The sequence below is a fragment of the Castanea sativa genome, chromosome 1, assembly GCF_040712315.1.
Source record: "Castanea sativa cultivar Marrone di Chiusa Pesio chromosome 1, ASM4071231v1".
Lineage (NCBI taxonomy): Eukaryota > Viridiplantae > Streptophyta > Magnoliopsida > Fagales > Fagaceae > Castanea > Castanea sativa.
Window position 1 is genome coordinate 13,175,607 of NC_134013.1, and position 23,856 is coordinate 13,199,462.

The following is a 23,856-nucleotide window of genomic DNA, read 5'->3' on the forward strand; positions in this document are numbered from 1 at the left end:
TGCTGGGCTTTCCCAAAATGAGCATCAACAAGAAGCAACCCACTTCATTAGGAAAGTTACAAGACACATGGCTACATTTCTTTTATTTATTCTATTATTTCAATTCATTAAGGTTTATTGACTTAAACATTAGACCCTTAAGCTTGTACTACACTAGTTCCCTAACTAGTCATTTTTCCTCCTTGCATTTACTATAAGACCTTCCAAAACTCTTAGTTTGGATGAGTTATATATTATTTAGAAATTAATTCGATCATAATGAAAACGTAGACATAGTTATCTTTAATATTAAAATTAAATAATTTAAGAAAACAAATAAAGGTACTGTAATGTTTTGTTTTTAATTTTTGTACTTGTCGATTGCTTAAATAATTGCTGATAGATAGTTTAAATATTTTTATCATAATTTGTTAAATTTTTTTTATAAAAACAAATTGTTAATTTTAATATATATATATAACAATTTGTAGTACATATACATGTATATTGATTATGAAGTAAGTATTTAACTTATATATTAATGATCAAAACAAAGTACAAACAACAATGTTAAGACCACAAAAAATTTGTTTTTTTAATTTGTTAATTAGTTGTGTTCATTTTTTTTTTAGAAACTAGTTGTGTTCATTAAATTTAATAAATATAACAATTTTTATTAAATTATTAACGACCGTAAACTCTCATTAAGCCGGTTGTTGTTACAACCATAATAATAACCCCTTAGATAATGGAAATAGGGCATTTATTAGCAAAGGTTCAAGACACATGGCTACATTTTGGCTAATTATTATATATTATTTTAGTTAGTTGAGGTTTATTGACTTAAACATTAGACCCTTAATGTATCAAAAAAAAAAAAAAAAAACATTAGACCCTTAAGCTTGTACCACACTAGTTCCCTCTGAGTCTGACTATAAACGGAACAACCCACTTCATTATCAAAGGTACAAGACACATGACTGCATTTCTTCCACTTATTCTATTATTTCAATTCATTGAGGTTTATTGACTTAATCATTAGACCCTTAATCTTGTACTATACTAGTTCCCTCTAACTAGTCCTCTGTCTTCCCTGCATTTACTATAAGCCCTTCCAAAATTCTTTGTCTGGAAGAGTTATATATTAATTGGACATTTATACAATCATAATTTCATAATGAACATATAGACATAGTTATATTAATAATATTCTTAAATAATTTAGGGAAAAAATAAAGATATTGTAATTGCTCATTTTTGTATTTTTTGATTTCTTAAATAATTGGTGATTATAGATAGGTTAAAATTATCATATATATATATATATAATATCATAATTTGTTAATCTTGTTTATAAGAAAAATTTGTAAAATTTAATAAATATAACACATTTTGTATTACATAAACACTTATATTGATTATTTAACTTTTATATTATTGATCAAAACACAATTACAAACAACAATATTAGGACCACAATAAATTTGTTGTATAATTTCACTTGTTTGTTAATTTGTTGTGGTCCTAACATTTTTTCCAAGTACAAAACACAACTCACAAAAAATATATCAGCTACACAAATCTCACAGTTCAAGAACAAAGATTACAGCAGACCTAACAGCTATACAGAACACAAGATCTCTTTTTATAATCATATTAATTAAGAATATATAAAATATCATCGTAATTTTGTATTTGATCCCTCAAAGAACAAATGCTTGATAGCATTTAAATTTGCTTCTTCTGTTTTTTTTTAATAATTTTTACTAATGTGTATCTTAAGAACACATAATAATATATTATTTTTAAAAAAAATTTATCAAAAATTAAAAAAATTGTAAATTTTTTTAGATTTTTCATAAAATATTTTCAGAAATAAATAATTTATTATTTTATTTTATTCATGTTAGCCAACCATCACGAAGTACTTTCGGAATCAGGATACCACTGTAATCATGTACTGCCATGAATGTCGACAACTTTACAGGTTATGTTCATGTTATCAAAAGGCATCTTGCCAACTGTCGTGAATATAGATACACAGATCCAAGTATCCAAAATATCAAACTCATCAACGTGATCTGATGTTCGGATCAGGACACTTATATTTATTTATACAACCACACCATACCATCATCATGTGTCTGTCACGTGCAAAAGGAGAAAAGAGAAACAATAAACTATAACTATATGCTTTTATGTTAGACGAATTGATTTATTAACAACTTATTAAAGAGTTCCTCAAACAAACAAAAAAACAACTTATTAAAGTGTTTATTAAAAAATTAATTTATTGTTACCTATATAAATACAATAAATAAATAAAACTATACTGTCTGGCCATTAACAAATTTGCCCTATTTAAATCTGGCTATTTGGTTTCCTAATCTAAAAGGTTACATTGAGTTATCATTACTGAGAAAAAAATGTAGGTACTTTTATCACAATTTTAATGTGACAAGAAAAAGTTATTTATTTATGTGAAGGTTTTAGGAAACTATTTACCTTTTGTCAAATCATAGTTGTGACAGATTATGACACAAAAACTGTGGTTAGTAAATAACTCTCTTACCATTACTACTCTTAATTTGAAATAAATAAATAAATAAAACACATAATTAAAAAAATAACAAAAACAAAACTAGGAGTTCCTCTACTATTGTAAACAAATTTACAACTTTTACTACAATTTTTTTGTGTAATAAATTATAATTAGTTGCCTATTATTTTTACATAAATTTATTATTTTTTTTTTATAAATAAAAATCTGACACAAATTTTGTTACCACTCTTTTATATGACGGACCGTAATTTGTTACATATCACATTCACGTAATTCCGTCACTTTTTCTCGCCAGTGAGTTGTGTTGTTGTGTTTATGCATTTTAAAAAATGGTACTAGATTTTTTGCGAAACTAGTAGCACTGTACTGGTGGCAATCGTTGAGAGATCCAAAGTGAGTGTAGTGTGGCCCATATGCGTTGTCCCAAGTTTGTAGATAAGAAGCCGAAAAAAAAAAAAAAACAAAAACAAAAACAAAAAGGTTAAGATAGATTTTGGCGGGATTATATGACTTTGTCCAGAACATAACAACACAGCATGCGTAAAGATCCAGTGCTCCCCACCTCAGCAAACTAGCAATTGTTTCACTCTAACCCCATGTGCGCCTCGGGTACCACTCCACTCACCAAGTACAAAGTCACTAATCTAACTCACTCTAGAGGAAGTTTCGCCTGTACTCACGCTCTCCAAATGTTTGTTTGGCCTCTTAATCTTTTTTTTTTTTTTATTAAAGAGAAATTATACTATTCAAAACAACGTTTTATAAGATTTTTACGATGAACTGATTCTTACGTGAACCAAGTCATTTTTATCCCCCATTCTACTAAAAACTCCAATACGTTTAAAATTGCTAAGTGAATTGCTGAGTGAATGTTATCAATTTATCAAGAAATTATTCTATTCTTACAATAGACCAAGTCACTTATCTATCATTTTACTAGTGAACCAAGTCACTTATTTATCATTTTATTAGTGAACCAAATCACTTATCTACCATTCTATTTATTAAAAAACTCTTAAATGCTTAAAATTGCTTAGTGAAATTCAATTTCAGTTTAATTTTTCTTTTAAACATAAACAAATTCAGCAACTTTAAATAGGTAAGTCGACGAAGTCATTTATCAACTATTCTATTAAAAACAGCAAACTTTAAATAGGTAGAAGTCTCGTATTGAGGGAAAGCCAATTTCTGTTTTTAACTTTTTTTCTTTTTTTTTTTTAAATCATAACCAGAATCAACTTTAAATAGATAGAAGTCTCAGATTGAAATAGCGGACGTTTTGACATGAACTTTAAATAGGTGGAAGTCCTATATTGAAGTAATAGATATTTGACGTGGTCCAAGATTTAATATAATTTCTACCACTTATCCTATTAACCAAAATCCAGAGCTGATACCGAAACTTTCTTTGACGGAAAATCCGAGGAGGAGATTCTTCACGCTAGATATTATCATATTAGATATTACATAAAATAAAATTAAGTGGGCAGAGAAAAAGAGGAAAAATTATAGAATATTTTTAGGAATACGAGGGATTACATTCATAAGATTTTTATGATAAATTAGAGATGATTAATGGTTATTTATTTAAATTTAAATTTAAATTTAATATTAAAATTATTTTTTTTTCATAACAATAATAATTAATAATAATAAATAACTTCAAATTTATTAGGAAAATATTAAAAAATTATTTTTCGTATAATAAATGAGTAAGCTTTTTAAGTCCACTACTCACTAGGGAGAGACCTCGGTGCGTGTGAGTGTGTGACTGAATTTAATTAATGACACCCTCAATTAATATGAGAGAGAAGAACATAAAGTATTTAATTTTATAATAATTAACAGATAATTTATAGAGCTCCTTTATTTTATTTTTTAATAATGTCTTTTCACCATCTTCTGCAGTTGAGCTTGTCACTGAAAAGACACAGCTACAACAAGGAAGGACTCCACCAAACTAGCTCTTTTCAGTTAAGCCACAGTACAAACAAGAAAACTAGAATCGAAACCAAAATCCAACCACGAGATTTAATTTAAAATTCAGAAACAAAAAATACAAATAAGGAACGAGTAGAAAATTGAAATTAGAGGCAAAAAAACAAAAACAAAAACAAAAACAAAAACAAAAACAAAAACAAACTAAGAAAATAGAATTTAAAAAACTAAAAGTAACAGGCGGTTGGCACAGGGGGTTCTTGAACCGAGTCCGAGGTGTTACCTCACCATTGGCTTAAGACGATGCTGGTGACTCAGGCTTTCGGCAGAGGATCATGTGCATCGGACTGAAAATCCCAGAGTCACCACCTCGAGTCAAGTAGTCAGCGGTCCTGAAAAGCATCTCGTGCACATCGAGAGTACCTTTTGGTGCGATTCCCAAAGCAGAGAGGACCATCACAAGAATGTGGTTCCTCCAGTAGGCAATCCTACCCATCTTCAACCTAGTCCACCAAGGTAGCGCCGGAGGCTTAGCCAGATCTCGCTCCTTAACAACCTCGAACCCTACTTTCCTAGCTGTCTCCGCTATATCCAAGTAGTTTCTGAGACCAGGCAAAGCGTCACCTCGTTCGATACCTTGGATGATGTCCACGTGTTCTGGGTTGTCACCTCTGTACTTCTCTGTGGTGACCCATTCGTACGACACGTACAAAGATCCGGGCTTCAAAACCCTGAAGATCTCGGCGTAGACCTCCTCGAGCTTCGGCGCGTGGCAGGTGGCCTCGATCGAGTACGCGCCGTCGAAGCTGTTGTCCGGGAATGGCATCTCGAGGAAGTTCCCGCACACGACCTCGCAGAGCGAGTCGAGCCCGGCTTTCTTGTTGTGAATACGGGCTCGATTCACTTGGTAGTCGTTGATCGTGATGCCCACGACCTTCGCGCGCGAGTGGGCCGCGATGGCTCGCATGGGCCCACCGACTCCGCACCCAACGTCGAGGACTCGATCTCCGGGCTTCACGTCAATCAGATCGACGGCCATTTCTTCGTGGATGCGCGTGGCCTCGCGGTTGGACTTTCCGGGGATCGACGGTGAGAAATGGAAGGACTGGCCCCAGCCCCACTCGTAAATGTCGGTGACTAAGTTATAGAAAGTGTCGACAAAGTCAGGGACTTTGTCGGCGGTTTCGATCCCTTGTGGGCGGCGGAAGAAGGACCAGTATTGCTTGTAATTGTCTCGAACTTCCTCGGATGAGAGTGAACCGCCGGAGAGATCGACGGCGTTTTTGCCCTTTTGTTCGGCGGAGCCAAGTACGCAAACAAACCAGTAGACTCCACCGGCCAGTAGAGCCGCAGTGCAGAAGAGAGCAACAGTATCCATTGTGAGAGAGAGAGAGAGAGATCAGAGAGAGGTTATTAGAGAGAGTGAGGAAAGCTGGGATATGTGTGTCTCTTATTATATTCTCATCCTGTTTGGAAAAAAATCAAAAAAGTCTTCGGCTTTTATAGACCGTTTGATCGATGCACGCGCGAGGCGCGTGAATCTAGTTGGTGAGTTTGAATACGTGGATCAGGAGTAGAAGACAAAAATACCTGGCCAAAATTTCGGGTTTCCGTTTTATTTTCCTTTTTATTTAAACTAAACATATATAAGAAAATAATCAAAATAAGGAAACCAATTAAGTAAATGTATACTTTTTTCTTTTGGTGGCTTTTTTTTTTTTTTTTAATAAATTTAACGTCAATTGAAAACAGATACTGTATTTAGAGTTGTCACAAATCTATATATAGCAGTCCAGGTAATACAAGTTTGGCCGGTTGACCTTACTACCACATAAGTTTTTATTTTATAAAAACAACAAAATTTCAATTAGTTTTGGTGTAGACAATAATAGAACTCTATATCTCTTATTTAATAACTAAAATTTAGAGGCTATTAGGGTGGAAAAAAAATAGTCACTCATTACTTAAGCCTTGTTTGGGAGGAGGGGATAGAATAGAATGGAAAGAAATAAAAAGAATAATTTTAGAATATTATTCCTTTCCCTTATTTGGGAGTTTTAATGGAAGGAATGAAAAGCCCATTTCTTTATTTGGGAGTTTAAGTGGGAGGGAATAAAATGAGTAGGAGGGAACACTCATTCTTCTTTATTCCCTTAAAACTTAAATTTTCATTCCCCTGAAATTGAGAAGGAATGGAATTAGACTTAATGATTTTTTTACTAAAACTCTCAAAATACCCCTATATATGCAACCCTTTATTTTAAAATAGGGATTTAATAATAATATTGTCATCAAATGATTCTATTTCATTCCCTCCATGTCGCTCTCAAACAAGATTACTTACATTCCATTCATTTTCATTCATTTTCATTCCTTTATATTAAAACATTCAATCAAGGTACTTAATTTTATTCCATTTCATTCATTTCCCTTACTTAAGTACATTTCATTCCATTCCTTTCTATTCCCTTATGATCATTCCATTCCATTCAATTTCATTCCCTTATGAACTCCCAAACGGAGCCTTAGTTTACATCACCTATCACTTATCACTCCATAACTCATTTTCTATCACCCAATAATGACGAAATATTTCACTCAACCTGTTTGGCACCCAAAATCCAATTATGTTTTCAGCCTAAAAAGCTAAAAAAAACTAGGACCCATGCTCTCTGACCTCACCTATGCACCTGAACCCCTACCCGGCCCTATTAACTCCACTCACCTCAAATACCTAACTTTACCAAACTCAATTTTCTTCTCCATTTGGTCTCACACACTTAACATCGTGACACTATCAATGGCTTCCGCTCAAGCTTCACCCACCTACATCGCTATCGCTTTCTTCCTCCCTCCTCCTCACTGAAATCCAATCCATACCAGACCAATCTGTGATTCCTTCGTCCTCCAAGCCAAATTGACCTACCAGTAACTTCCGTGAAGACCCAAACTTGTCGATCTCGTCATTGCCGGAGTTCATAGTGCCCAAGGTTGAGCAGCATTTAAGATCTTCTTCATCAGAAGGGTCACCATGGGAAGGGTGAAGGACGGATTGGAGAAGTAAGGCCGTGAATGGGGTGTGAGATTGGAGAAGAAGAAGTGAGGCCGTGAAGGGTTCGGTGTGGGTGATGTTGCTCTAAAGAAATGTATTGAATGATATGCTTTTCAATGGCTTTCGTGGGAAGGGGAGAGGCATGTGAGTAGTAGTTGTTGGGTGGAGTGTTGGAGAGAGCAAAAGTTCTAAGGTGGATTGTACAATTCTCTGCCATGGGCCCATGTGTTCCTCAGGAAATTACCAAACTGCCACTAAAACTCAGTTTCCATAACTCAAAATATCGAAAAAGTGTTTCCAATTTCCATTACTCATCACTCAATTTAGTGAGAATTGAGTGATGAAAAAAAAAAACTCAGAAAAAATCCAAACAGGTGTCTGTGCCATGGAACCCACCAGTTTTGAGTTATGGGTGATAAAAACAAGCAAATCCAAACAGCCCCTTAGTTTCTTGGGGAAAAAAAAAACACTGCAACAACAACAACAAATTTTTATAAGTTGAGTTATGCTATGTTTGATTTAACGTTAATGTTTCCTTAAAAATTATTCATTTTAAAAAATATATATTTTCTATAAAACTATATCATTTTTCTATTTTTAGTAGCAACTTTAAATGAGTTGAAAAATAATCTCTTATCTTCTTTTATTTAGCTTGTTATGAAAATTGAAATAGAGTCATTTTCCACATAGAAAATAGTGGAAAATAATATCTAAAAAAAAATCATACTTTTTTAGTTGACCAAATATAATTTTCCTTTTATACTTTTTTTTTCCTGATACTATTTAAAACTTGAAAGCAAAGAAAATTATATTTACACATGATTTTACATCGAAAAAAATGGAGTGTAATTGGAACTTACACCATGTGAGCTTTTCAAGGCCGTGCAATTTTACATGATATTAAGCCCTTATATTCTTAACTAATTTTGAATTCTATTCTATGTTTAAACCCTTCATTAGAGAGTTCTCCTCATTACATAGTTTTACTTTTAGTCATGTAAATTGAGAATGTGACTTGTCCACTCCCTTGCCAAAAGAGCAGGTTCAATGTTTTATATGCAATTTTAGATGTTTGGGTATGCAATTTTAGATGTTTGGGTAGAAAAACTAGCCTCTAATTTGGAAATTGTATTTCAAGTGGACTTTATTTTGCAATAAAAACTCTACTTACATTTTTCTAAAACACAAGCGCGTGCACATACACACACGCGTATATATTTAAATTCTTTATTAAAATATTACCAAATCATAATTTCTTTAAATTATAGAATATATAGTCCTTGATTAAAATCTTTTAGAGTTCCTAGGTTACTATACCATGTAGAGTTCTTTAAATTCTCACCATCCACTTAAAATGAAATGCTAAAATTATGTCACATCATGAATCCACTAACATATTGGTTCATAGTGTAAGCTTGTAACTAGCATGTTTTATTCTTTCTTTTTATTGACAAATTGTTCATTTTTTTTTAATCACCCATGGACATACCTAAATATATACATGTTTAGGTACTTGTAGTACTAGAGCCCAAAAATTGGTAACTTGGGCCTAGATCATCAATTAATTTGTTGTCGGGTGATGTTCTTGGCCCACATGGCTATTGCAATGAATTGAGTCTTTATGTTAACCCTTACTTGTTCCCCGGGGGTTGGGCTGAGGATATTATCCTCCTGCCAAACTTACTATTTGAGTTTCGAGCTGTACCCTAGTTCCCCAGTGTTTTAACATCTCCTTACGCTCGTGTTTCGCACCCTAATTTGTCCAACCCCTTTAGCTTAACCCCCTTTCCCCTTTATACTCTCTTGCTTTTGGAGTCCTTATGATGTGCCCACATCTAGGAAGTGTCCAATTCTCAATTAACATTTTTTTTTGGGTTCTAATAATGGGCTACCATGATCTCGTAGGACTACCTTATCTTAGATTCCACACAAATTATGAGTTTAATATTGGACCCCAATCTTAATTTTTCTAACAGTAAGTATCATTTGACTACAAGGATATTAATTACTTGTCATTGATTTGCAATAGTTCCCAAAAAGCCTAAAACATTCTTGTCATCATAAACTAAGTTCTTAACTTCTGAGATGCATTAATTATTAAAATATTGTATGGAATAATTCTGAAATGCTTTTACTAGTGTCTATTATTGCCAACGTAGACTAGTCTATAAATCTCGTTTTTGCTCAAAATATGACTTATATTAATACTTTTTGAGGAAAAAAAATGTAATTTGGTATCGATTCATGAAATACCTTTTTCTATTTGAGACTCTCCAAAAGAGATGACAACTATTGAATTCTAAGAATTACTTTCAAAACTCAAAATGACCCATGATTCCTAACTTTAAACAGAAAACCGTCTTAGTGGAGTGAGAATGTGAGATATACTAAAATAGATTTTATTTATTTATTTTAGGAGATGGGTTCAAGTTACATCTGGTGTAACTCTTTAGAATTACACCTTTTTTAAACCGTTAGATTTAAGTAGATCCAATTGTTAAGAAAAGACCATCATTATTACAAATATTCTTATTAGGATCTCATTAATTATTCTCATTTATTACATTTTAAACCTATCTCTAAACCCAAAAACGTCTAACTCCCTCTCTCTCTCTCTCTCTCTCTCCGTTTTCCTCCCTGTCTCCTCTACCATTGCTCCTCCACCATTGTTCCATCTCTACAGGTTGCCAAAGGAAGAAAAAAAAAAAAAAAAAAAAACCAAGCCGAACACTAACCAAGCTCTCTCTTTGTCTCCTCCATCATTGCTCCTCCACCATTGATCCACCTCTACAGGTTGCCAAAGGAAAAAAAAAAAAAAAAAAAAACCAAGACGAACACTAACCAAGCTGAAACAACAATCTGAGAGAGAATGATATTTGCTCTTTTAGCCATAGTGTTGAAGTTGATTTTAGTTTTTGTGTTTAATAAAAAAATAACTGCGTAATTTTTACTGTGTTTAATAAAAAAATAACAGGAGACATTTAATTACTTGTAACAATTATATTACTTGTTCAAAAGAGATAGCAGTCAGAGTGCATGAGACATTTAATTTTTTTTACTAGTCTGGCAATATAGAGATTAACTTGAATTGACTCCCTACTTTTTACTTTTATACTTTGAAAATTCTGAAAAATTGCTTACTGTATCGGATGGATTTGAATACTATCCTTATTCTTCTAATAATGAAGTTGCATAATCTAATCTTTGGCTTGCTAATCAATGTAATCATTGATGTGTATTTGGTGATTATTTCTATCTTGACGTTGTGGATTTCCAATTATGATATGAGATTGAAAATATGTTTCTAAAACCTTCAGTTGTTTATAGGGAAGCATATGAGCAAAAACCTCTAATGTTGTTCCACGGTTTTTTTTTTTTCCTTCTTCTGCCGGCAATCTATCCATGGAGGTGGAACAACGGTAAAGGAGAAAGAGATAAAGAGAGAAACGTAAAGAGAGTCAAATATAACTTTTTTTTTGGGGTTTAAAAATAGATATAAATTATAATAAATATGGGATAATTAATGAGATCTTAATCAGAATATCAGCATTAATGAGGGTCTTTTTTTGACCATTAGATCTACTTAAATCCAATGGTTTAAAAAAGGTGTAACTCTAAAGAGTTACACCAGGTGTAACTTGAACCCATCTCTTATTTTAGAATACTAAGTATTTTAACTTATATATATATATATATATATATATATATATATATATATATATATATATGAAGAAAGAGAGATTGTTTTAAAGAAACTGACAATGATGTATATTATGTGTTTTAATTGTGTTCTAATGATACTTGTTTCCAAGTCATTGTGATTGACATAAACTTTTATATTATTCAAAGCTCCATCTATTTGTTTAAATTAAAATAATATAAATAATACGTCTATAATATTTTCATAGTAAATTTTATGTGGTAAGTTATCACTATTCACTATAGCTTTAATTTAAATTCACCACTAGAATTACTTTTTTGTTACCCGCTAGTAACTACCAATAACAAACTAACTGCTTATCACTTAAAATTTGTTATGAAAGTCTTGTAAAAATATTATGAACGTAACATTTATTAAAGAACTTACACACACACACACACACACATACACACACATATTTGATACAAGATAGAAATTCTACTCTAATCTAATTTAAGCATGTGTGTGTATATATATATATATATATTATTTTTTTGTTAAAAAACATATATAAAACTTCATCAACGATGTCGAAGTTTTTATTATTGATAAATCACGGGTTCGTCAGTTGTAGTGAGGTCGTCCAAACGGGACCAGAGGTCTGCTTGTGTCGCGATGGAAGAAGAAATTCTCTGAAATGGTCACCGGTGTGGTGCCTGCCACAACTCCTCCAATGCCAAAGTTAGTACAAGAGAGTTATAATAATAGACTATAAGAATGACTAGGGATATCTTGTAACTATATTCGTACCTTGTGTTAGCAATGCGTGGGCTTTATATATGTTGTTCTAGATTCTAGCCGTTGTGGCAGTTATTGTGACTTTAATGCCTCTTTTAGTAATGCCTCCTGGCTTGTTGATATGAGCTTTAATGGCCTCTTAATGGTCCATACAACTATCATTGAAACCGCCTGAGGTATTTATTTAAAGTGCATTAAGTGGCTTCTTTCCCTTCGTCTGTGATGGAGCTGGAATCGTCAGTAACATTTGATTACCTCGTCTGTAAACGCCACTTTGTTGGTCTGGATGACTTCGTCCAGATAAGTTCAGTTCGTCAGTCCCATCAATTATCGTCCATATCTTTATTTTTTAGTGTCCGTTTGGTTCAATTTAAACTTGTTAATAAGTTTGTATACTAAAAAAAAAAGTGTGGTGCTTGTTAAAATCTGAATATGCTGTACCTAAAAAAACAAAAACTAATGGCATGTTTGGAAGTTTAAAAAAGGAGGGAGAGTAGAGTAAAGGGAGGGAGAGTAATTCAATTACCTTATTTGGAAGTTTTTTAAGGCAGGAGGGAGAGAGGTTTGGAAGGGTTTCAATTACCTCTAACCCCTCATTTTTAATTCCCCTAAATTGGAGAGATTTTGAGGGAGAGTAGAGTAAATAAATTATTGACCAAATGAATTTTTCAATATACCCTTTCTAAATTAATAAAATTACAAACTGATTATATAAATAATCTTTGTTTGTTTCTTGAGAAAATTTAAGGTGAATGAAAAAAAAAAATCTCACTATTTCATTGACACTGAAGCTAAACAACCATGTCATTTTCGCTAAAAACCATTGAAAGACCATGAAAATGAAATAATAAATAATAAAAAATCAACTAATAACTTGAAATTTTTGAATTTTATTGCTCCAACTTTCTGGGCAACCAAATAGAGTACTATATGATGTGGGATGAAAACACTCAAACCACCCAAACCGTCCGTGGACGGTCATCACCTCGGCAGCCGTCCAGAAGTTATCCTTAGGACGAGGGTAACGAACAAGGACGTCCAGAGGGTGATAGCGAAGCTACATCCCTTGTCCGTGGGGTGCGCACAGCTTACCCTGAGAGGACTCGTCCACATGAAGATCCATGGACTAGGATTTTACACTTGGAATCAGCAGGTGCACTCGACGAAGGAAATTCAGGACGGGGGTACCACACTTGGGAGAATCTCCGAATATAATGTGACAATCCCTTATCCCACGCATAACGGTCATGTATCCGTTGTGAAATAGAAATGTAACTCCTGGACGGTTATGGCAGTTACGTTTGAGCCTCGAATCCAGGAGAGGTTCCCATTTCGATAACCGTCTATAAAGGCACTATATAAAGATTGATTCAGACAAGGCAAAGGTATGTTGAGTTTTTACTCAAGAAAGTTGGAACTCAGATTACTTAGAGGGAAAAACTAACTTTACCATCGGAGGATTTTTGGCCGGCAGCTCCGGTCGCCTTTGATACGCTTTTTGTTCTTTTTCAGGCCGTAGAAAGAACCAGTAGTCCTTTCAAGTCCGAAGCATCCAACCTACTGATTTTCTTGGCATCGTCACTATAAAAGAGAGTTCACTTTCAATTAATCAATGCGAAAACAAAATCCCTAATTGCTCATTTATGAATACAAATAATACGATGCACAATGGCGAAATCCAAGTCCTGTTGGAGTACATGGATTGGGGCTTGTTGGAAGGTATGCACATCGCGATCGAGCGCCAGCTCTCCGATCTAGCCCGCCAAATCCTCATCGAACTTGCCTACTTGCCCCAGCGGCACATCGTCCACTGCGACATCAAGCCGTCGAACCTCTTGCTCCACACGAGGAACCAAGTCAAGATCGCAGACTTCGGGGTCTGGAGAATCTTGGCGCAGAAAATTTTGAACTCTAATTTTACTTTTTGGATGTCATATGATAGATTGAGGTGGAGCTAGCTGTTTGTTTAGTTGGTGAGAAATGGGAGGAGACTGTAGAAATTTATGAAGGACTTTTATTTTTATTATAATTTTTTTTGAGGTAATAAAAATTATTTTATAATAGTTAATAGTAGTTTTATACTTTTATTAGTGGCATTTGATGGAATGAGAATGTTGATTAAATAATTATTTAATCTAACAAATTAGTCATAGACAAATGTTTTAAGTCCATTTTCAAATAGGGGTAAATATGTCTATTTAAATCATTTCTTCTCATTTTCATCCTAATTTTTAAAATATCCAAATAAGAGGAAGGACTAATTACTCCATTTTTCTTAATAATTTTAAAAACATCTAAATAAGGTGGAGGATAACAATTCTCCTTTACTCTCCTCCCCACTACTCTCCTCTCCTCTACTCTCTCTCCTCTTTAAACTTCCAAATAGGCCATAAACAAAATTAAAACACTCTAACTAATAAGTCAAATAAGCACACACTTTTTTTTTTTTTTTAATGTGATAAGCAGTAAGCTCACACTTAAGAGCCAAATCTAATTCTAGTCACATACTGTTGACTTTTAGGAGGAAAATGCGGGAAAGATGTAGTAGGTTGATGATGATGATCTATGAGTATTTGATTGGTTGTATTATATATTTGAAAAAATCTAGCTGTACAAAGCTGAGGGCCGTGTATAAGAATTAGTTTATCTTAATTTTTTGTATAATTAAATATTAAGGAAATAAAATATAGTTTGAGTTAGCTGATTCCACCTTTTTTTTTTTTAGACGGCAGAGCCAATACGGCAATACCTCCTTTTTACTTTTTAGTTTGAATAAAAGTTAGAAATGTGTTGTATTGCTGATTCGAATTTAAAAATCTAATGTCGTCAAGTTTTTCGCAATTTTTTATCATAATTGTGATATGATAGGGTGTATTTAATAAATAAAAAATAAAAATTTTATACATAGTTGATGATTAATTACACACAATTTATTTTGTCAAATTTGTAACAAAAAATTTATTAAATAATTTGTGATCTTAAAATTATTTTATTATTAATTTATAGCAAGAATCTTACGATTTAGTATTTTACTTTTTCTCACGTGTTTTCGATTTAATATTTGATTTCTACTAGCTGGCAGGTGGGCAAGGCCAAGATCCGACTCATCGCAAGTTTGCAACTCAGATTGCAACGGCTTGGGGGTGCTTTTTCCAATGCCATCAACCTTTTTTTTTTTTTTTTTTTTTTTCCAGTCTCGAACCTTTTTAGTTTGTGGTTGTCTTTTTATCTTTATCATTTTTTAATACCTAACTTTAGTTTGTTTGTTTAGTCAAAATATAACAAGAAGCTAGATAATTACAACCTGCTAAAAGATAAATAAAAAGAGGTAGACAATTACAATAATCTCCTACTTTTGTCGGCTAATTATGTTAGCAGTTCCACTCCCTACCTTATATGGGAGTAATTCTTGTTCTTATTATTTTTTTTATGAGAAATCTATAACTTTATTAAAATGAAGATAAATTCGATACATCTTGAATAGTACCTGACTCAATCAACGATGGATTTTTCTCAATCCATGTTACATAACTATCAATTTTATTTATTTATTTGGCATGTTTTGCCAAAAGATGATCAGGTTTAATACCTTGTCGCTTCACATGGGAGACTTGTACTAATTGAAAATCCTGAAACTTGAGAGCTACACCTGTCAGAATATTGCAAACAACCATAGGAGAAGTACATTAACCCAGTAGAGTATTGGTCACTACCTTGGAATCACTCTTAAAGACCGCATCCCTTATACCAATATCCCACACAAAAGACACCCCGATTTCCATAGCTTTGGCCTCAATCTACAACGGGCCCAAAGGTTGAAAGAGCTTCTTACTCAATGCAACTGTGACCCTTCCTTCATCGTCACGAATTACCACCCAAACCCCAAACCCCCTAAATTTGAGTAAAAACTGTCCATCCACATTTACCTTGTAGTTTGGAAATGTTGGCAGTGACCATGAATCATTCAACTTTATCTTCGGTTGGGCAATAACGTGGTTTGCAACCAGAAATTCAGCAAGCATGGTTCGAGGTTTTTTGCATCACCATTGGTGCCGATTGACGAGCACTCTCATATCTTACCGCATTTCTATTATGCCACATGCATCAGGCTACCATAAAAATCATCTCCATTGTGTTATCTCCAGCATGTTGGACGAAAAGCAAGTACCAAACTAGGTCCACAAATTCCCGATATCGAACTCCTTGAGTTCCAAACACAATACCTGTTAGATCCCACACTTCCTATTCTTGCCCACACTCCCAAAAAAACACAACCACTAGTTTCTTCCCCCAGACCGCAAGCTTCACGCCTATCTTCATCAATGACTTGCCGATGATGCAAATTCGCTTTTCTAGGGATGATATTACGACAGACTCCTCAAGCAAAAGACTTAATTTTATTTGGCAGATTCAACCCCACAATCTCCTCCAAAACGTCTTGTGTGTATTAGCATCTAAAACTCCTGTCGTACCCTTTGCTAGATTCTAAGCCACACCAAGTTTGTAGGCACTGCGAACTGTAAACTATCCCTTTAGTGTATAAGCCCACATTAGCCTATTATACTTAAAGGAATACTAACAATGGAATGGACATCAGCTGGAATAAAAATTTGACGTACTAGTTCTTCACAACATGCAATCGTTTGGGGATCAATGAGATCACTCATAGTAGAATGAGTGGGTATAGTGGCAATTTCACCTACATACAACATGCGCGCGCGTGCACACACACACACACACACACTAGCGGAGCTAACGGTCCCCCTCTCCCCCCTACTTTTATAAAATATTTATTACAACCTTATAAGTTACTTACCAAATCTTAAATAATCTTAAGATTTACATACCCCCCCCCCCCCAGGAAAGGATTTTAAAATAAAACCTATTAGGTTAATCCCTCCACAAATTCAATTTGAAGTCACTCAAAATTTATAAATGGTTAGAAATTAAGATATACCCAAATAAAAATTACAAAAAACCTATAAAAAAATAGCATTTTATAGCAAATCAAACTTTGCCAAATCAATTTCTCAAAAAAAAAAAAAAACTTTGCCAAATCAGTCATACCACCAAAATAAATACACACAATACATTCCAAATCTAATTCCTTTTCAATGCTCCTTAAAAAAAAAAAACTATTTTATGCCACTAATCCACTGCAACCATGCTGCTTGCCATTCTTTTCCGCTCCTTGTCCATATTTTCGATGATTGGCGTTGCTGCTTAATGCTTATTCTCCCTCTAGATCTGAGTCATCTAACTATAGAGTTGTTTTTCTACAATGGTATCTTTCTCACTTTCTCTCTCTCTGGCCTTCTTTTTGTATTGTGTAGTGTATATGCTTGATCACACCTCATACTAGTCAAAAGTGTGCATACTAACTTTAGCCATTGTAGCGTGCCAGGTGTAGTGATTTACTATTGTTTGGCTTCTATTTTTTTTTTTTAATTTATTAAATTTCAGAAAGTGGTTTCCTGCTCGTATATTGCTAGATGCATCTGTAATAATTTAATATATTTTTAGTCAAATATAATGATATAATGATATGCTATATTTTTTTTGGTAAACATTATATGGTCTTATTTGTTTAGAACCAATTATACATAATTTTTACTCATGCCTCCAAAAAGTAAAATATAGGAGATTATTTCTAAATGCTGCATCAACAAAGAGTGTCATCGACCTAATTTAACGGAAACCAATACTAGAAGGTATTGGATACAGTAGTTCTTGGTAGGGGGCAGTGCTTACACTTCTCTCCACTGTAGTATTGAGTTTCCCTTCTTTGCGAAGGATGTTGTGGTCCCTCTAGTAACATCGCTACTAGGAGGGTGTTGGTTTTTCTCTTGTCTTATTTTGGAGCGAGGTGTGTTCTGTTGGTCAGTAAGTTAGAATGGAGGACTTAACGAATAGGTGGAGTCGTCTCTCACTAATAGAGGTGGAGGACGCGAAGGTGGATCTCACGAGGGACAAGAAGACAACGGGCGTTGTTTTGGCTGCTAAATTCTTTACCCAGAGGAATGTTAATGTTAAGGTGGTGGCTAAGACCTTCCGACCAATATGGTGAACTAGGGGGAATTTTGAGGTGTGTGAGGGCAAAGATAACGTTCTACTGATTGTGTTTGAGATGGAAGCGGATGCGGAGAAGGTCGTTTAGGGGCAACCTTAGGCGTTTGATAGGCATTTGGTGGCGGTGCAGCAATACGATGGGTCGGTACTAGTCCAGGACCTAGTTTTCAAGACAACCACCTTCTGGGTTCAAATCTATAATCTCCCTTTTCAATTATTAACAATTGAAGTGGAGCTTAGTATTGGTGAGACCATTGGATCAGTGCGACGGCCAAAGGATTTCGGAGAGATGAAAGGTGGAAATTTCATGAGGGTTAGAGTAGAGTTTGATATCACAAAACCTTTGTGCAGGGGGAGGAAAATATCATGGGATCATTCAAGGGAGAGTTAGGCAGCGTTTATGTATGAGCGGCTACCAAATATATGCTACTGGTGTGGGCTTGTCTCACACGACGATAAGGACTGCATTTTGTGGCTAAATAGTAAGGGTTCGTTATGGATTAAGGAACAACAGTTTGGACCTTGGATTAGAGCTCCTCAATTCAACCATGGGAGAAAATCAATTGTTAAGGTACAAGGTTACAATCAACTAGGAAGGGCGAAGTCGCAATCGGAGGTTTCCAAAGAAGTGCAAACGGGTTAGACAATGATGGACAGTTGGATAAGAACTGATATCACGATCCCAGGTGCAAAAAAGCTAGTATTTGAAATAGGGACAACGGCGTCGAGGAAGGTAAACAGCGGAGGCATTGAGTATAGGGTTGGTGGACGTGTGCATGAAGAGGATGTACGGGAATCATGAAGCATATCCCGGGTTTCGAGGAAACTTGAAATGATATTGATGATGATATCCATAAAGAGCCTAGGATCCTAAATTCAAAGGCTGCTGCTACTGAAATAACGGCAAATCAGATTGACAGTAGCTCTAATCAGATTGGCATCGAAGTTATGGAGGATGATCCGGTTTGGGAAAATCAAGTACATGATCTGAATGGAAAGCAGATGGTTTCAAATGCTAATGCAATGATCATTGGAGCTGAATTCAATATGGGCTGGGATGGCACGGGCTTGAAAGGGGTGAAAAATAAAAATAGGCCCAGTAAGTGTGGAAGTAAAGGGAAACAACAAATAAAGCCCAATATTGTACCAAGGGGGTCAAGAAGTGAAGTATCAAATAAGGGGGCTATGGGCTTAAGTGAGGGGACGTGGAAAAGAAGGGTGACACAAAGCCCATGCACTAATGTAGACCCATCATTGGGTGTTGAGATTGGTTTGAAGAGAAAGCCTGAGGGTTTTAACATAGACGTAGTTAACATGAAAACGTATGACAAGAAGAAGAAGGTGGCCGAATAAAATAATGACGCGGGAATGGCGGAGGTTGCTGGGAAACCTAGCTGAGACCAATGAGTCTCTTGAGTTTGAATTGCTGGGGGCTTAGGAACTTTCGGACAGTTAAAGCCTTAAAAAAAGGCGGTAAATAAAGAAAAGCCCAACATTGTCTTCTTGATGGAGACAAAGTCGAACAGAGAGTGGATGGAGAAAGTAAAAGAGCGGTGTAAGTTGAAGCATGGCTTAGTCGTTCCTAGTGATGGAAGAAAAGGCAGTCTAGCTATGTTGTGGAAGGATGATATCACAGTGGAAGTTAAAACATATTCTCAAGAACACATCGACGCATGGATAGAAGGTGGATGGGATGGAGGCTGCTGGCATCTTACAGGGTTTTATGGCAACCTCGATATAGTGAAAAGACCAAAGTCATGGGCCAAGTTAAAATCCCTCAAGGGCATGTCGTCGCTGCCTTGGCTCGCTATTGGTGACTTCAATGAAATTATCGATCTCACAGAGAAGGAAGGAGGGCGAGCAAGACCGAGGAGGCAAATTGAGAATTTTATAGATGCCATAAATCATTGTGGTTTTAGGGAGGTGGCATTCACAGGGCCGAAATACACTTGGTGGTACCAAAGGTCAGATGGCACACAAATCCAAGAAAGGCTTGACAGGACGCTGGCCAATAAGGAATGGATGGATTTGTTCCCCACAGCTAAACTTCACCATCTTTCTTCATCATCATCAGACCACTCACCTATCTCACTTCATCTTGTGCCAAAAAAGTAGAAGAAGAAAATGAAGAAGACATTTAGATTTGAATCAATGTGGTTGAAGGATAGTATATGCGAGGATATTGTCAAAGCTGCATAGGAAGAGGGGTTACATGCAAGTACGAAGGGTGTTCTGAAGAGTTGTTTAAAGCATTGTCGACATGACTTAGATGCATGTAATAAGGAAGAGTTTGGCCATGTGGGAAGAAAAATTGCTAATCTCCAAAATAAACTAGAACGGTTGGAATTACAACCACCTAGTTCAAACATGACTATGGCGACAACGTCCACTAGAACTGATCTAAACTGTTGGTTGGAGAAAGAGGATGAGATGTGGTGCTAAAGATCAAGATTAAACTGGTTTCAAGTGGGTGATAGAAATACTAGCTTTTTTCATGCAAAAGCTTTGGCAAGATACCAAAAGAATTATATTGAAGGGTTAGTTGATGATCAGGGTAGGTGGCAGGAGGATGAGTCGAAGATAGAGGAGGTGGTTGTGGCCTATTTTGACAAGCTCTTTACTTCAAGCAAGCTAGATGACTTCACCAAAATCCTACATGCAATCCAACTGAAAGTGACAGCTGTCATGAATGATGATCTGACCCGAGCTTATATGGCACAGGAAATTAGAGTGGCTCTGAAGCAGATGTATTTCCTTAAAGCCCCAGGCCCCGACGATATGCCTTCTATATTTTTCCAACATTTCTGGAGTACTTGTGGTGAAGTTGTAACAAGCACAGTCTTAGGTTTCCTCAATCATGGTATGTCCCCTCAAAATTTTAATAAAACTCATATTGTGCTTATCCCAAAAATTAAAGAACTAAAACAAGTTTCCGAATATAGGCCAATCAACCTTTGTAATGTAGTTTATAAGATAGCCTCTAAAGCAATAGTTAACATACTGAAAAAATTCCTCCCATCCATTATTAGTGACACCCAAAGTGCTTTTGTGCATGGAAGGTTAATCACGAAAAATGTATTGATAGCTTTTGAGACCATGCATCACATTAGTTAGAAAAAAAGGAGGTAGAATGGGTGAGATGGCCATAAAACTTTGAGTAAGGCTTATGATAGAGTAAAGTGGGCTTGTTTGGAGAAAATAATGGAAAAATTGGGTTTTGATGTTAAATAGAGGAAGTTGATCATGCAATGTGTCACCACTGTATCTTATGCAATCAAGATCAATGGTTGCCCTAGGGGTTGCACTATTCCTTCTAGGGGTATCCGTTAAGGAGACCTCCTATCACCTTACTTGTTCCTGTTGTGTGTAGAAGGGTTATCAGCATTGATTATAGCTTCAGCTTGCAATGGCAGCATGGAAGGGATTGCTATATGCCTTGGGGGACCTACGCTCTCCCATCTTGTAGATGATAACCTCATTTTGTGCAAAGCATCACTAGGGGAATGCGGCTTATTACAAAGAGTCTTGGAGGTCTATGAACAAGCCTCTGGATAGTAGCTGAATAGAGCAAAAACCTCCTTATTCTTTAGCAGTAATACCCCCAAGGAGATCCAAGAGGAGATTTAAAGAAGATTTGGTGCTCAAGCAATCAAACAACATGAGAAGTATCTAGGTTTGCCGTCACTTGTGAGCAGGAACAAAAGAAGCACTTTTAATGATATAAAGGAGAAACTTGGTAGGAAATTGTCTAGATGGAAAGAGAAGATGTTATCCAAAGCTGAAAAAGAAGTTTTGATCAAAGCAGTGGCCTTTGCTATACCAACATACACTATGAGTTGCTTTAAATTTCCAGACACCCTTTATGATGAGTTGATAGCTATGATAAGGAAGTTTTGGTGGGGCCAAAGGAAGGATGAAAACAAAAATCCCTTGGCTGAGTTAGGGAAAAATGTGTAAACCAAAGTCAAATGGAGGTATGGGTTTCAAGAACCTAAAACTTTTTAATTTGGCTTTGTTGGCGAAACAAGGGTGGAGACTCCAAGTCGGCCATGATTCTCTAGTTTATAGAGTTTTGAAGGCGAAATACTTCCCAAGGTGTGATTTTATTCATGCTTCAATTGGCAACAATCCATCATACACGTGGCGTAGCATTATGGCAGCTCAATCACTAGTCAAAGAGGGTTTGAGGTGAAGGGTTGGAAATGGGGCAAGTATTTGCATTTGGAAGGATAGGTGGTTACCTAGCCTATCAACACATAGAATAATTTCCCTAAGACTCTTCCTACATTCAGATGCCTGGGTGCAAGAGTTGATTAATGGTGCTACTGCTGAGTGGCATACCGAGGTAATTGACACGTTGTTCCTACCACACGAGGCTAATGTTATTAAAAGCATACCCATTAGTTATTGGCTGCCACCTAATAAACTCATTAGGTCGGAAACAAGGAATGGGTTATTCACGGTGCGAAGTGCATATAAGCTGGCTGTGACTCGGTCCTTATCACCTAATAGAGGCACTTCCTCAGATGCCAGCAACTTGAACGTTTTTGGAGAAGGATATGAAGCATCCCAGTACCACATAAAATCCGTCACTTGGTGTGGAGAGCATGCCACAATTCCCTGCCGACGAAGGACAATCTATTGCGTCATAGGATAATCTAGGAAGAGCGATGCGAGGATTGTAAAGGGGCGTCGGAGACAGTGGTTCATGTCCTTTGGGGGTGTCCGAAAGCAAAGGAGGCCTGGGAGTGTTCCAAGTTGATGTTATTGAGCACCGATGAAGCGAAGTTGTCTTTGGAGGACGTTATGTGGAAGTTGCTGATGAATGAAGACATGGGAGAGGATCACATAGCGCAGGTAGTCACTACTGCATGGGCACTGTGGCACAATCGTAAAGAGGTGAGGTGTGGTGGTGTAAGGAAGTCAAGGCAGCAAATATTTAGATGGGCGTCAAACCATCTTAGGGAGTACAGGGCGGCGATTGCACAAGATAACCCAGTAGCTTCCATGACTCAGCAAGGTGTGGTGTGGGCTCCTCTGTGGGGTGGGCAGTTCAAAATTAACGTTGATGGGGCAATTTTTACGAAGCAGAAAGCAGTGGGAGTTGGGGTGGTAATTAGAGATAGTGAAGGTTGGCTTGAAGCAACTCTAAGCAAGAAAATCCCAGTACCATTAAGCGCAGCTGAGGCAGAAGCAAAGGCCTTTGAAGTGGGTTTGCTCTTTGCTAAGGAGGTCAGCGTACGTGATGTTATTCTGAAAGGTGATTCTATGATAATTAATAATGCTCTCTGTAACTATTCTCTAGCCCCATCTTCAATTGCTGCTATGGTCCAAGGTATTCAAGACGTCAGTGGAGATTTTCGAAGTGTAGGATGTTCTAATGTTAGGAGACAAGGAAACTTACCAGCCCATATATTAGCAAAGTATGCGTCTAGCATGACTAACTATGTTGCGTGGATTGAAGAGGACCCTTGCTGTATCATGCAAGCTCTTGTCTGTGATGTAAACTCTCTTTCAAAGATGCAATAAAAGCTTTACCTATCTTTCCCAAAAAAAAAAAATTATAAATAATTTTAATACAATAAAAGAACATTAGACATAACTTTATTGAGTTTATTGAGTTAAAACTCAATCAGTAAAATAATACATTTGTTTTGGGTGACAAATTTTTTCAATACTTAGTTTGGCATATATATATATATATATATATATATATATAATATTATGAAATAGAGCACGCCAAGTGGTCTATGGTGGCAATGTGGGAGCCACGTGGCACGCATGGGATATGGGGACGACTTTGAGGTCTTGTTGACA

General features: G+C 35.7%; 2 protein-coding genes across 2 annotated transcripts; one reads left to right on the top strand and one right to left on the bottom strand.

The window, feature by feature from the left end:
* Positions 1 to 4,549: 4,549 nt before the first annotated feature.
* Positions 4,550 to 5,946, bottom strand: LOC142611899 (24-methylenesterol C-methyltransferase 2). The gene has a single exon (XM_075784052.1). The coding sequence runs from the start codon at positions 5,856 to 5,858 to the stop codon at positions 4,776 to 4,778; it is 1,083 nt and encodes a 360-aa protein (XP_075640167.1). The 5' UTR covers positions 5,859 to 5,946; the 3' UTR covers positions 4,550 to 4,775.
* Positions 5,947 to 22,800: 16,854 nt separating this feature from the next.
* LOC142613938 (uncharacterized) lies at positions 22,801 to 23,568 on the top strand. The gene has a single exon (XM_075786492.1). The coding sequence runs from the start codon at positions 22,801 to 22,803 to the stop codon at positions 23,566 to 23,568; it is 768 nt and encodes a 255-aa protein (XP_075642607.1).
* Positions 23,569 to 23,856: the final 288 nt, after the last annotated feature.

Bases quoted from the DNA above. Each gene is read 5' to 3' on its own strand.
- LOC142611899 (XM_075784052.1), bottom strand. From the start codon at position 5,858: ATGGATACTGTTGCTCTCTTCTGCACTGCGGCTCTACTGGCCGGTGGA.
- LOC142613938 (XM_075786492.1), top strand. From the start codon at position 22,801: ATGTTATTGAGCACCGATGAAGCGAAGTTGTCTTTGGAGGACGTTATG.